Below are 16590 nucleotides of genomic sequence, written 5' to 3'. Positions count from 1 at the left end.
GAATTAATATTTTATCATACAAATTATAACACGTGCAAAAAATAGTAAATTTTTCATATTTAATAGGAGGTTCTAAGATCAATACCCACCTCCAACAGTAGTAGTGGAGACAACAGATTTTTACTTGGAAATGTAATGAGCAATATATTTCCAAGTGCAAATAGCTTTTCAGGTCACGCTGCATCAATATAGAAATTGTAATAGTAAAAAATTATCAGAGTTGGGACAACCGTTTGGTTGTCATCCAAAGAAGTCATCAAAACAGCTTATAGGACACTCTTTAAGTTCTGTGCTGTCAATGATATATAAAAAAAATCTGTAATATACAGTATACTAAATTAATATTAATTTATATATCTACATATATATAAAAATAGGTCGGATTTTCCTGCCTGACGAAATAACTCTAGAACGCACGAACCGATTTCGACAATTTTGCATTCGTTGGAAAGGTCTCGGGCTCCGCAAGGTTTATAGCTAAGAAAATTAGTGGTGCATGGCATCGTGCCTTAATGCAAATTGCTGGAACTTCACGCACCGTAATTGAAAATTCGAGTAATGACATTAGTAAGAATTATCAGAATTATGCTTGGTTAAGTCAACGAGCAATTCTTGCCGCAAAAAAAATTGCTGGCGATTTGGTGACATACCAATGATTCCGACTGGTCTTCCGTTTGACTTCAAACGATTGCAATTTCCACTTCGCCTTGCGTTTGCAATGACAACTAACAAGTCGCAAGGCCAATCGCTTAGTGTTTGCGGTATAAATTTCAAATAGATTATTTAGAAAATCATTGTTTTTTACATGGGCAATTATACGTTGCCTGTTCACGAGTTGGAAAACCATCCGCTTTGTTTGTGTCAACGTCAGACCAAAAAACCAAAATACAAAAATATGGTTTACCAAAGAGCACTTCAATGAAACGGATAATTTGCGGATTCACTTTCATTTACTTAAAGAAGTTCAACTAAAAAATACTTCATTTTTGTAATCGAAATAAATTCGTTACTGTTGTGCAATAAAATCAATTTTGTTTTTTGCTTTTCAAATATATAACAAACAAAAAATTTCTTCACCTTTATCACGAAACCATCTGGTGGCGAAACGCAGGATGTTGGTAAGATTAGAATGTTTCATATAAACTTTCAAGAAAACAACTGTTTACGTTAACCATTACACAGGATAGTTTTAAACTAAAATTGTTTCATTTTATAAAATAACATACAATCTTAAAAAAAATATCCATTTCCCATATTTCAAGGCGTTCCCATAGCCCGGAACATATTTATATAATATATCAATTTTCTTAATAACAAAAATACATGTTTTCTTTAGCCGAGGAGATGTGTTTGGGCATCCGGTGTCACAACATTTCGCCGTCTTGTACCATCCTCTCCTCTCGCATTGATTTCATTTTCAGATTTACGATATTTGTTGTATTATGCTTTTCATTCAGACGTTTTTTACGCATTGTGATCAGCTGAACTCCAAGACGGATTTTTATAAAATAAATAATGTTCCCCTTCGGAATTAACAGATTTACAATCAGGTCGTGGGAATACGGTTTTTTATTGTGTGAGCTTTTCATTAAAAGTGTCTTATGCGAATTTTTATACTGCTGCGAAATATGTGCTTCTTTTGTAAGAAGATTGTATTTTATGATAAAATAATAATAAAATCTGATAATTATCTCTTGTTAACAATAGGAAGGATCGATCCAAATGTTACACACTTAAACTTAATTTAGCATTCATTTTCTTGAAATTTAAAGTGAAATTAGTTTAATATTGCAACAATGTAATATTATTTAAAGGTTCTTCAAATGCACATTTATATATGTATTTTAATGGCAAAAGCTTTGATTTTTGTGTTATCACTGTCTTCAAATTTTAATTTTAAATGAATATAAATATAATTTATTTTCAATCTAATCAAGTGTAGAAAGCTATGCGTATCGATTGGACAAAGATTTTTTAAATTAGTCTTTAATTTTCCAATACATAAAAATGTATGTCATCATTAGTGAATATTAGTTTAGAGAGTTGCATCAATATATGTTCACACTGTACATTGTTAGCACCAACATTAATTACACTAATTTTCTATTAGCAAAAAAATGTTTTAAAGAGCGTTTTAAAATTCTGAAGAGCAGTTGAACAAAGTTTACGAAAATGCAAAACTAAAAAATATTTTTGCAAGAGAACTTGTGTCTTTAGACAGGCCCGAGCTTTAATATTACCATATGAATTTGGCTACCACTTATTCAGTGAATAATTTTGATATCCTTATATTAGATAAGTATAACAAAATTATTACACCATGGTATGAGGATGTTCATTATGGTAATATAGTTTTCAAGATCGCAAACAATAGAACAAAAAAAATATTAAAAAGAATTTTTACTGAGTGTTCTGCGCCTAGAATAAAAATGTAGTCTATATATTTCACCGATTGAAGGCGTATGGAATTTAAAATGTTCTTATAAAAGATTTATACAATTTTTATGGATTTGTAACGCCAGATTATTTTGACTCCGGTCATATATTTTTTATCAACATTAAATTTAAGACTTTACATGAACTTTACATATATGTATGTACTATGTACCTATATATAAATATCGCATTTAGTCGTCTCCAATTTATCATTGAATGAGCATAAAGTTTAACCTTTAAATCTGTCAGTCGTACTGCACGAAAGTGATTAAGTTTTCAAAAGTTGTCTCTCTTACGAGTTGCTAAGTTTTTAATGGTGTCACTTCTGCTGTATATGTCACCTTATTTGTTTATAAGTTCCCACGTGTGAACCGGAAATGGATTAGAGTGCCGGTTCTAAAGTGAGAAATATTCTGTTATTTTTATTAGAGACAAAAAAGAACTTGTCTTCGAGGCATATATAGGTGTACGTAGATGAATTTTTGAAAAGATTCTATATTGGTATTGCAGTCGTTGAGAATCTCCAAAACCTAAATGATAAATGACAATTTTACTGATAAACTTATTGACTGGTATGTAATTATTGCATACGTAAAGCTGTAAAAACCGTGCTGAATTGGATAATTTACACATCAGTATTTGATTGAAAAAGTTCTAATCATTATTAATATAGACACAAGTATCGGCAAACAAATTCATTGCTTTGTTTCTGAACTTTTAGTGCAGTAAACGGAGAGGAAAAAGGGTATAACCTCTGAATTTTTTTACTGTGCTCCGAATTGAATGAAATTTTGGAATTAGGTTCATCTTACCCTCAAGTTCAAAAGTGAGAACAATTCGGGTTGCGCCATCACCCCCCGGGGGGATGACACCCCTTCTCAATTGTGTAATTACATTTTTTCAAAATAACGTCGGAAATCTTATAGTTTTTCAAAAAAACTAATACTTTTCATGTTACTGGCCACTAAAGATTCATATATTTTTGGCGTTTTTCTTCGTTTTTTTAGCAAATATCTCCTAAAATATACATTTTAACGAAAATCATGTAATGAACAAAATAATGTCAATAAAAATTAAATTGTTTTCACTTGAGGGTAAGATGAACCTAATTTCAGAATTTCATTCAATTCAGAGCACAGTAAAAAAAATTCAGACCCAAAACGCTCCGTTTACTACACTATTTATGCAAATGGTGATTAAATACTTACTAACCCAAATATTTTATTAATCTGGCTTATTTATTTAGCTCGCAGTTTATTGTTTTTAAATCTACCTGATTATGCTAACTGAAATAAAATAGCAGCTTGTTACGATTTTTAGCATAATCTAAAATTCTAAATCATTATATTCACAAATTCTATTACAAGATTTTCATAAAAATTGATGCAAAATAGTATATTGGTTAAAGAAGTTTACCAACTTTATTAACAAAGAAGAACAGTTTTTATAATTATTTGTACAATCTTGGTCTGGTACCCAATGTGGCTTGGTCTACGTGAAATAGCAGTCACTAATTCTGGATTCGAACCCAAAATTCAGTCAGCTTGATATCAAGCAGTATGACATCAGATTTTGACTTGAAATTATATATCTTAAATATAATATCAATTGAAGGTTGGCTTTCAGGAGCATTGCTGCTGAATAATAAACAGTTCAGAATACTGTTCACTTATATTGCAAAATATTTCAACTAGGACAGGGCTACTAGTGGGTTTCTTTCTAAAACAGCTATCCTAATTCATATAAAAATGAAAAAAAGTGTGCAATTAGTGCTGTAAATACACAATTCAAATCCAGAAGCTAACAGAAAACATTACTTTTTATAAATAAGTTCTCTTCTCTTTATCAATTTAAATTATTACCTTTATTGGATTATACAGACGTATCAGCGGCTATATTGTTTTATTTTCTGTGCTGATTACAATGTCAATTATCCGTGAATTAATAATGTGATATGTATATGAGCCGTTTCACATCTATTTACCCAATCGATATTGGTTGATGGCATTGAATCGTACCTTTCGCGATTTGCGAACGATGCGCTGGTGTTTGTAAATAATAACACACCTGTACTAGAGAACGAAAGTAGGCGAAGGGCGATGTTTTCTGTTTGATTACACGCATGTACTTTTAGATTAGGAATGTGTAAATGTTTTACTCAGATTATACTTAACTAATACTTATTATACTAATACTAATTATACTTGCTAAATTTAATAAAAAAAAATTCTGCGTGCATTTTGCAAACTATTTTGTATTTGCATCCTCTGACTATGAGTTAATCATCTTTCATAAGACTTGATTTTTTTTCAATTAATCATTTTATTGTTATGACATCTACGTGAGTCGTAAAATGAATTATCTTCTTATTTACTAAAATCTAGTTATTAAAAACATATTAAAATAAAAAGTGACTACAAATCTCTATACTTACAATTATAACTATATGGCGAAGAAGTACTATATTCTACGAGGTTTTGAATATTTTAGGTTTTAATTAAGTTAAATTAAATTAAGCATCATATTTTCAATAACACGTTAAGATCTTGAAGATCTTAGGTTAAGACCATCTTATTAAGTAGAATTGTGAAGTATATGGCATTTTAATGAAATTTTTTATTTCATTATCAATTTATCATAGTTTATTAATGAAAATGACTATATTCAAACTGTAACTATGTTTTAAACATAATTTTTAACAAGAAAACGCGTATAATAAACAACAAATATTTCTATAATTTTTTTTATTAAATCATATTGTTTAAAATCTCCATATTAAATAAAAAGCCAGTAAGGTTGAACAACAGAAGTATGTGGTACGTTCGAAGTTTGGTTAATTACATTACCAAATTACTAATTATTTATGCAGGAAATATTACTTTAAACGATTTTTTTATTCTTATTTTTTATTCTTTATTTTCCGCCGTATGCCTTATACATTTATGTTGACTGGATCATATTGCTGAAGCCGCAAATCAGGTTTCCACAAAGCCGGTCGCTGTATCTCACCCAAAGTCAATATAATATCTCCTCCGTATAGCCGCCGAGCCTAGTAATCATAATTGCAATCGTAATCGTGCATGCAATAGACATTATGAATCTGCATAATACGACGCAAATTAATAAATGACAGCAAATATTTATGCCATTGTTTCCATTGAGTGATTTTGATGAAATTATTATCCAATGAGTTTTTCACCTATTTACTAGAAATCGTTTGGAACTGATTGATGCTGGTGCAGTTTCTTTCTGCACTTTCTCTACAATTACTCACTAATCGCATACTCAAATAAGGTCGATTTTCTACGTTTCTAATTTTCTCATTCTCATCTTTATTATTTCTTCCTGATATATTGTCATGAATAGACAATTGCAATTATTTCGTATGATTAATTTGTATATCTTTTATTTCTTTGCAGTTTGTAGATCTGGGTATTGTTACATCAATAGAGAGCAATCACAAACAAGTTGAATCTGCTCGCAAAGGTCTTGAGGTTTGCGTTAAAATTGAACCGATTCCAGGTGAAGCACCTAAGATGTTCGGTCGACACTTTGATGAAACGGATTTCCTTGTGAGCAAGGTAAGTAATTATTGTATTTATTCGATTTCAAAAACTTCAAATATTAGCACGTCTCCATGTATTGAACTCAACACAAATACTCATTTTTTTACATATAAATCACATGTCTACATGAGAGTTTATATTACATTGATTGCCAACGGAGTATCTACTAGGAATAAAGAAAAATAATTTAAGAGCAAAGAACATAGAAATAATACAAAAATAACAAGACCGTTCTATTGTACAAATATAATTACAAAATTAGTAACTACATATATTTTATTGCAGGCTGTAGCAATATTTTTGATTGTGTAAAAAAGTGTTCATTTTTTTTCCTAAATGCCTGTCTGTCTGACCGTTACAAGCATTTTGGATTATAAAGGGTACCGGATTAAGCAAAATCGGGTCTGTAGTAAATCCGTATAGGATTTTAAAATTCTTCCTCGTGCGGTCTTTGAAATTTAACACCAATACGACAGATGTCCATCCAGATGGTCAAAATTGTTCACTAAGGTAGAAAAAACTTGCGTGGACGTTCAATAAGTATTTCTTCTGAACACCTATAAGCGCCCTCGCAAAATCAATTTCTAAAGCAAAATACTATTGCAAATCGTCATTTCTTGAATGTAAAGACAGCTGTGCAAATCTCATATGGTACTCAAAACGTTCTTCCTACGCTATATCGCATATTTGTTTTTATTTCTAAAATCACTTGCGTATTTTATTTATATACATTTATTTATTTCAATGCAACATAGTTGGTATAATTAAGCGAGGTAATAGTTATTTTTACATTTATGTTATATTTGATATTTTTTAGGAATTCAACAAATATTTGAGATCTCGGGTTATTCCTTCTTGTACATTTTTTATGTTGAAATATATACTGCTAATGAAGTAGAGAAACTAGGGGCTTGTTGTAATATTTTTTTGAAATTAATATTTCTTGAGATAAAGATGTATTAATGATGCAACTATTCCTCTACCAAATGAAACAAAAATAAATTCACAATTATTGTTCTTTATTAACTTCTTGTAGGGCAAGTTATAGTAATCGCAAAAAATCGAAAATAAAATCGAAATGAAAATTTTTACGCTTCAGTTTTCTGAACATTTTGGCATACCTTAGAAAAAATGGATGTGTGTGTGTGTATGCATGTGTGTGTATGTGCATGTATGTGTATGTGCATGTATGTGTGTGTGAGGATACAAATTTTCGTCGACGATTTCGGGAACACGGATAAAGCGATTTGAATAATTCAAAAAACATTCGATTCGTATTGATAAGGAGACGTGCTGATTAGTTTTTGGCAAAGACAGGTCTAGTCGTTCCGAAGATATGGGGCAAAAAGTGCCAAAAACTGTCTCTCAGTTTTTAAGAGAACGGAGCGTCCGATTTGAATAATTCAAAAAACATTCTACTTGTAGTAACAAGATGAAGAACTAATCAAATTTTCATGACGGCAGGTCTAGCGATTTCGGAGATCTAGTGAAAAAAGTAAAAAAAAGTGCCATTTGGCGGTCAAAAATGATCATTAGGCATATACACATCAAATTATTAGATAATTTATAGAGATTTTAACAATAACTATAAATTTTGTTTACATTTCTATGGGTTCTGTACCAATCTTTATCCGTAAGACGGCGACGCGGCGCTTACGGATAAACGCTTTGGTATTTTGCAGTTAAAGCAGTACGATTGCTTTAAAAAAAGAAACAGAATTTCCAAAATATTTCAAAATATTTTAAAATAATTTTTTTTTCAAAGTTTTATTTTTTCAAAAAAAAAGTAAATTTTTGTCAAAAATTTATAGTTTCTCAAAAATCTATTTTTTCAGATTAATTTATTTTCAAAATTGTTAATCTTTTTAAAAAAAAAAATTTTTGGTACGGGAAGTTCCAGCAATTTGCCTTAAAGCACGATGCCATGCGCCCCACTAGTTTCACAATTAATCACTTACTAGAAAAAGTGCTGTGTTACCTAGTCTTTGGGGCAAGTTGTGACGCAAGTAGTAACGGCAATAAAATCTTGTCATATCGTTTAAGATCCTACTCAAAAACGACTGTTACTACTTGCTTGTGCTACAATAAGTCCCAATTTACTTTTTATAATTTTGTGAATATAATTCTATTCTCTGAGGACAAGTATTCTGCCGTGTTTTTTATGAAGCATATACTATTTGAATTACGCACATTTTTCCATATGCGATTGTATCACTCTAATCGCAAAACCATGGGTGAGCTCACGTTTGTAAAACGGATCAAGTATGTGTGAATATTTTGTTTGCGATGAATGAGGTAAAAAAAGACGGGCTCACTATAGGTCAATATGAAAGACAGAGAGCGAAAAAAATTGAATGGCCTTATTTTGAATAAAGAAAACTGCTTAGCTGAATGAATGGACGCACGCGCAACTTTTGAATGGCACATACATACGTACGTTAGCAAATTCAACACATATTCTCGAACGTAGTATTTGTCGATGTTTCTATATATATCAAAAGTGCTAAACTTCGACCAGCTGATCGTATATAGAGAATCGATTTCTATAAATGATTTCTTAGAATTGTTACATTCTTATTTATTTGAATATGTACAACATAGTAATGTTATTTTATCAAACAAATATTTATTATTATCAAGATCACAACCGAAGTACAGTAGATGCAGTAGTTGTATTAGTTCTTATTCTTACTTTTAGGGTCACCAATCAGGAACCATAAAAAAGTAGTAGAATATATCTGTCATCTCAATGAATAAGTGGTTAAGTCTATTTTCACTATTTTGCAAAGCTTGATTTTAAAGTTTTATTACTCGTAATATCGCGTATTTGAAATTAATGATTTGAAATTTGATATAAAGTGCTTCATTAACTTTTGTTCCTAACCAATAATTTTTAAATTTAATGTTTTTTTTAGAGAAAAAGCTAATACCGCGATTCAAAACATTTTTGCCAAAATTTAGCTTAATCACTTATTCACTGGGATGGCAGTATATTATTATTGAACCTTTTTTATTATTATTTGAAAGGCGATCAAAACTTACGAATCCTATAAGATGTTGAAATGACCTGTTTAAACTATCTACGTCGATTCTATAGATAGCAATCTATACAGTTGTGGCGAATTTTTATTATTTTGTCTATTTCCATGTGATGAATTGTTTTTGTTTTATCTCTATTTTTATAATAGTGATGAATTTTTTTTATTGATACCAGAGCGGCTGGACCTGAATCAGAGGAACCTGATGTCTAGCACTAGTCACATCAGCTTTCATTTGAAATTATATATAGCAATATATTTCCAAGTGAAAATAGCCCTTATCCGGCATTGCTGCATCATTAAAATATTCGCCCTATTACAGAAATTTCAATATGTAATAAAATTTATCACACAGAAATGAGACAACTGTTTGGGTTGCCATCTGTGAAATCGACGTAGTAATAAGTCAAATTAGCCTAACTGATTATAGAACTCTTAAGTTCTGATTGCTGTTCCAAGCAATAAAAAAAATATTTTGAAGTGAAAACCGATGTCAATAATGTTTGACATCAGTCTGCCCAAGACGAGTATGGAACCTGGATTTTTGGTTGTTTTAATATATTCCAAAGATGTTCATTTACATGTGCCATTTGCTTAATTTATTGCGTAATGAATTTTGTGCTTCAATTGTGTACATTTTGTGGAAAAGTCGACGAAAAATGTGTTAGCGGTGGTAACAGGGTTGGTGCATGATATATTTCATTCAAATTATTACATTTTTAATATGAATATTATTATAAACATTTTGAGAGACACTGCCAAATAACACATTGTGCACAATTGCTGAGTAAATACAATGTACTAGTCTATGAATGGGATTATGCGATTACACAATGGCAAATAGCGTTGTTAATATAGAATATGTAGTCGTGTTTAGATACCGAGTCAATATGCGTGCTCACGCGTACTGATTCTGGATGAGTTATATGAATTAAATAAAAATAAAATATTACAAAAGTATCTATCGAATTCTACTAATTCTCTACTCGACGATGAAAGCACGCGCGTAGTGCCTTATAACTTGTTTGAATACAAATATTGTTCATCGCTCTTGTTGCGAATTCAGAGATTATTTCATTCAAAGTATGCCATTTTTTCACTATCTTGTAGTAGAGATAAAGCAAATCTGATTAAAATACCTACAAGCCCCATGGTTTATATCAAATGTTATTTTTTAATAAAGTTCCTATGAAAGTTGATCATTTCTTCCATCATGTAATTTTTTTTTTCAATTCATTTAATTCCGTTTTTTTTTCATTTTCTAATTATTTTCGAAGTGGCTGCATGTAGTTTTGCACTTGTTGCCAATTTATCTTATTTTGCTGCTAACAATGATGTGTAGATTAGATAGATATCCTGAATATTTAAATTCCTTATTTTATGCCAGCTTTCGATTATCTTGGAGTAATTAAATTTTAAATCATTTTACTTGTAAGTTTAATTTTATATTTCAATAAAGTTCATTATTATTAACTTTTCCTTTGTTAATGTAGAAGAGGGTTGTGAGAAATTGTGCTGATCTGTTGAAAGTGAAATTGTGTTGTTCATTTTTTCTTCATGTAGATTCCTCTTTAAGTTTTTTAATAATGCGAATCAAGTTTTCGAATATTTTCATTTTATCTAAATTTTCTACTTGCGATAATGTAATCTGTATAGTATTGACCTTATGAATCTCTCATTGTTGTGCCCGTTTTTGCCTTAATTTGAAAGAGTCGTTTATTTATATCAATTAATCAAAGCTCATGGAGGTGTGAAAGTATCTTGATATTTTCAAAACACTGTTCTTTCTATATTACATACCAATAATCTTATTCGCTCGATGTGATCCCACACAATCTATAACAGATTTGATTTTGCAATGCTATTTTGCATATTGTATTGAAAACGATCGATAAGTATAGGACATCATAATGCATTATCTGCTCGCTATTTCGCAAATAACAGTTTTACATACGAATGTTCTTTATGATTTGGAAAGAATATCAAGAGATAAGCTGGTTTATAAATAATTTGTGGAAATATAACAAGGCATTTCATATTCATGGCATATAACCATTCTGAGATATCATCATCGGTACTTGAAAAACTCAACGCGTCAATTCTCTTACGAAGACTTCATATAATTTTAAACATTTCGTGCATATAGAATACACATTCCTATTCTTATATATATATATATATATATAAGCAAGTATATACAATTTGTGTATATACATAAATATTCTGTAATTTACTGTAAAGTGTATAAATATTCTGTAATTATTAAAAATTAGTGAAGATTATTTTAAGAACTCGATATCAGCATTTTTTGCAGTTGATTGAAGAATTTTTTAATTTTTAAATTAACGTTCATTAGGATGAAACGAGAAAATATTTTGATATTCTTGTTTTTAAATTTAGCAAATATAACAGCTAAAATTTACTCAATACCTACATATTATTTGTGTATTCGACAATTCTATTTTTATCTTGATAATATTTTATTCGTTAATCTCCTTTCCGATTTGGAATAGTTTTCATTCGTAAAAAGTAATAAACATGTGCAAATGAACCATTGTTATTTCAGGTACACATATATAAGATTTTATTGCTCAATATTTTATTTTAGTGACATATTCCGATATTAACAATCGACCTGACAATTCACAAGATATACGGCTCTGAATTATATATATTTAATTTAATGTTCGCTATTTGTATTAAAGTTCGTATGGCTCAGCATTTTATCCATTATATTACCTTTTGTATAGATCATGACAATAATTTTTGAACAACACAAAATCACGATTCTTTGAATAAGGACTTTATTGCGTTTTGAACTTTATAACTTATTTTATGATCCAGCATTGTGCTCTGTGGCATTTTCATGCAGTTTTCTTTGTTGGATACTCATATTTATATTCGTTTATATCACCCTGCACCTCTTTGAGTAAATAATTACTGGCATATATCATTATAAAGTTTGAATCTTTTCACGCGAAGATATTTTTGATATTCCTTGCTTTTCAGAATAAAATCTTTCAATGATAACTCCTATATCGAAAATTCTGCAAAGTATTTCTAAAAGTCATAGCAAAAACTTATTGGATTTCAGAACATTTCTCGCAATCTTGTACCATTTTCTGCGCATTTATATCACTATAATTTGTGGTTATGTTTATTCATATTATTTTTTTCCTAAGTTTTCTGAAGATAGTAAATATTATACTTTTACAAAATTATACTTTTTTACGTGATCATTCTTTGAGTGAGTTTCAATCGATTTTTTTTCCATCGTAATTATAATATTGAAGGTTCGTGTGCAAAGATCCAAATTTCTGTATTTCATTCAAGTTTAATAATATATATTGCACGATTTTATTAAATCTCGTATATCTTTTCTATCATGCATATTAATGTTTTATTACATTTTATATACAAACGATTCATTCTCGACATGGAATAAGTCACGAACGCCTCTAGACAAGAAAAACGCTTTGATATTGCAGTAGCATTCACAATTATTTGCACTGCCTTTTATTTTTATTTTGTTTATGGAGATGCAATTCTAGTTTATATTGGGAAAAGTATTTTTATTTATATACAGCAATTGCAACTTTAAATTGGAGTTTACTCTTTTAAAACAAATCTAAAGTGGGTACGTACTAATTTAAATAGATAGAAACTGCGCAAATATAAGAAATAACCAAGGTAAAGTCTCGTTAAAACTTTCATTCATTTTGAATATGTAATTTCTGATAATACTTCATTCATTCCCTGGAAATTCATATAAAGTGTTACAAAAATTTCAATACGAATGTTGCAATGTGTATTACTCAAAAAACATCACCATTCTATGAAATGAAATGGAAAATTTGAATAAACGCTTTTTGCGGTAATAAATCATATACTTTTTTGTTGTTTTGCGAAAACAGTACACAGACATTAATCAATTCTGCGAATCGTACTATTGTACGCATACGTATGATTTATTTTCTGGAATTATATTATTTTTATAAAATGTAAATCTACTTTTTGCGCTCAACTGAAATAATTGGATTTACTGTTGAAATGGAAACAGGAATTGAATGCTAAATTGGAACCGACAGTGATTGCACGATTACTTGCAATCTCATGTACTCTACTCTAATTTCACTATTGAGATTGATTGAGGTGTAATGTACTGATAAACATGTTACAAAAATTGTTTTAACTACAGCTCAAGTGGATGCAACAGAACTAAACAAATTTTTCATTCTACCATAACAAATATTAAGTTCTATAGATGCACTTACAATATTTCAGATATCGGATAAAATTTTTGAATAGATTTTTGTATTTACGACTATAAATTTATATTCTGCATTGTGTAATCAGTTTCTGGCCGTCCAAATATGCAAAACATAGGTGGACCAAAAATGATATTAAGGCAACTAGCCTTGGAATGAATCAATTATTAACTTCCCGTAGGGTAAGTTATTGTAATGGGCCGAAAATCGAAATTGAAAATTTTTACATTTCTCGACGTTTTGAAGGTTTCTGAACATTTTGGCATACCTCAGAAAAAAAGGATGTGTGGGTGTGTGTATGTGTATTGTATGTGTATTGATAGGGAGAAGAGCTGATTAGTTTTTGGCAAAGGCAGGTCCAGCCGTTTCGCAGATACGGGGCAAAGAGTGCAGAAAATAGAAATCGACTTTTTGAGAGAACGGAGTATCCGATTTGAATGATCTGAAAAACATTCAATTAGTAATGATTGAGAGAAGTGTTTATTAGTTTTTGGCAAAGGCAGGCCCAGCCATTTCGAAGATACGGAGCTAAATATGTAAAAAATGGCAGTTTTTGAGAGAACTAAGCGTCCGATTTAAATGATTCAAAGAACTTTCTGCTTGTCTTAACAAAATAATTGATTTTGGAAAAAAAATTGTTTCAACTTTTTTTTCCAAAAAAATTTTTTTTGTATATCGAATATTTCAGATTTTATTTTTATTTCTGACTATAGTTCTAATATACTTTAAACAAATAATTTCAACTTTGCAATTAAGTTTATATAATTCTTATAAATATTAGACAATGTTACAATATTAATAATAATCTATTTGATAACATTCAGTATTCCTCGAACATTTCGTTACGGTATGGGAAGTTCCAGCAATTTTCCTTAAGGCACGATGCCATACACCCCACTAGTTTTATTCTAAAATGATGTCTATAAACAAAGTTGCTTTACAGTAGAGATGTCTTCTAGTTCTCTAACAGGTGGGTAAGCGCAATCTCATTAACGTGCAAGTAGGAATAGTACTCTCTATTGCCCAATTAGTACATTGGCGTCATTTATTTAACTTTCTTAAATATTTGCTTCTATTCCATTATGGCGTCGTACATCAGCAAATTTTTTGTAGCACTTAGAATATCTGAATCGAATGCCTGGATTGGCTGGCACTACGGGTATGATGGTGATTTATTTAACATGTTTATCTCTTTATCCTTTTTTGTTGGATTTTGCTCGTTTTCGAAGTAATGCCTCTATATATTCTATATAGTAACAACTCTGACTAATAATTGTGGTATGTAACTGCTTCGCCGGTTCAACTTTGGTCAACTTGTAATACAAAAATCTAACTGTTTGTAGAAAATACTACTTTTCCCTACAAACTAATAAATTCCTAAAACTAATCTGTGCAGACAATGTAGAAATATAAATGTAACTTGACTACAGGGATATATATGAGTTCAGACGCAATTTCCACAGCATGTTGCAGGAACGAGTATACCATGTAGCAGTTGTCCCTGCAGGAAAATTCTCTCTATAGCCCGAGTAGAATATATTGACGTCATTACTCGCCCTTTCCCTTCATCCCTTGCTGCGCCCGAATTGATGACGCAAGTCGTGACCTATTTCTCGTCCCGTGTTTAGTCTATGTGCCCGGTGTCGGCACAACGAACCGTTGCAATCCAATAACGTGATTCCGCATTGCACACGAATTTCGCCTCACCACCCATTTCGAGAATCCAGCTTCATGGAACCTGTGTTCCCGGAATTTAGTTTGAAACAAATGGTTTAAAGTTTGCTGAATTAATGAACATGAGTTTGTACTAGGTAATGGAATCATAAATTCTCACCTACGGAACCTGTGGGGATAAGTTAGTGAAAGGTTTTATGGAAAAGTGTAAATTGAATTTGTTTGATATATTTATAGGGTTTTGGTACTTTTTTGTTATACTACATGATTTTTATTTATGAACTAGCAAACCCGACGAACTCCGTATCGCCACCAGATGGTTTCGTGAGAAAGATGAAGAAATTTTTTGTTTGTCTTATATTTGGAAGGGTAAAATTTGATTTTATTATACAACAGTAATGAATTTATTTCGATTACAAAAATGAAGTGTTTTTTAGTTGAATTTCTCTAAGTAAATGAAAGTGAATCCGCAAATTATCCGTTTCATTGAAGTGCTCTTTGGTAAACCACATTTTTTGTTTTTTGGTTTGACGTTAACAAAACAAAGCGGATGGTTTTCAAACTCGTGAACAAACAACGTATAACTGCCCATGTGAAAAACAATGATTTTCTAAATAATCTATTTGAAATTTATCCCGCAAGCACTAAGCGATTGGCCTTGAGACTTGTTATTGCGAACGCAAGGCGAACTGGAAATTGCAATCGTTTGAAGTCAAACGGAAGACCAGTCGGAATCATTGGTATGTCACCAAATCGCCAGCAATTTTTGATTGAATGGTGAAATTTAGTGCGTGTACATCATTACTCTTTGCGGCAAGAATTGCTCGTCGACTTAACCAAGCATAATTCTGATAATTCTCACTAATGTCATTACTCGAATTTTTAATTACGGCGCGTGAAGTTCCAGCAGCTTGCATTAAGGCACGATGCCATGCATCACTAATTTTCTTAGCTACAAACCTTGCGGAGCCCGAGACCTTTCGAACGAATGCAAAATTATCGAAATCGGTTCGTGCATTCTGGAGTTATTTCGTCAGGCAGGAAAACCCGACTTATTTTTATATATATAGAAGATGGGACTGTAGAATGTTAATATATATTCATTTTTTAGCATTTTCAATTTAAATTTTTCGTAAATTTTCTCAAAACAGATAAATTAATAATATTTTCCCATTTGTATTGATCCATAGCACCAATTTGTTCCATTGATGTGAGAAGGTAAAAGTAATTCAGAAAGTAAGTTCATTTGCAATATTTTTTTCAACGAAATTAAAATGTAAATTGGATAAATTATTAATATTTTCTTTATATTGATCCATAACCCTATTTTTTTCATTGATATAATAAGGTAATTCAGAAAGTTTAGTGTTTGGTCATCTTTGATCTTTCATCTTATCATGATGTTGTATGATTTGTGGTGTTGAATATTAACTTTATAACTATAATGTGCTTTACTTGCTTCAAGAAGTTTCATATTAGATGCCACAATGCACCAGCAAAATTATATTTTATTTATCTTCGAAGAAACTTTCATTCTGTTTTGATTTACAAACAATGTTACGTTTCTAATTAAATTCCAACTGTTGTTGTTCACTTTACGGCATGGAG

At 30.5% G+C, this 16590-nt stretch overlaps 1 protein-coding gene across 1 annotated transcript in view; it reads left to right on the top strand.

Annotated features, from left to right (window-relative positions):
* LOC113371617 (eukaryotic translation initiation factor 5B-like) overlaps nucleotides 1-16590 on the top strand; it is a 258566-nt gene that overhangs the window by 89459 nt on the left and 152517 nt on the right. The window contains 1 exon segment of the mRNA XM_026612261.1: nucleotides 5856-6017. Coding sequence (XP_026468046.1) covers nucleotides 5856-6017 — 162 coding nt within the window.

Source organism: Ctenocephalides felis, unplaced genomic scaffold, assembly GCF_003426905.1.
Source record: "Ctenocephalides felis isolate EL2017-DRISC unplaced genomic scaffold, ASM342690v1 CF-g0.4_SCAFFOLD_01492, whole genome shotgun sequence".
NCBI classification, from domain to species: domain Eukaryota; kingdom Metazoa; phylum Arthropoda; class Insecta; order Siphonaptera; family Pulicidae; genus Ctenocephalides; species Ctenocephalides felis.
This window is presented reverse-complemented; position numbering and strand designations above follow the sequence as displayed.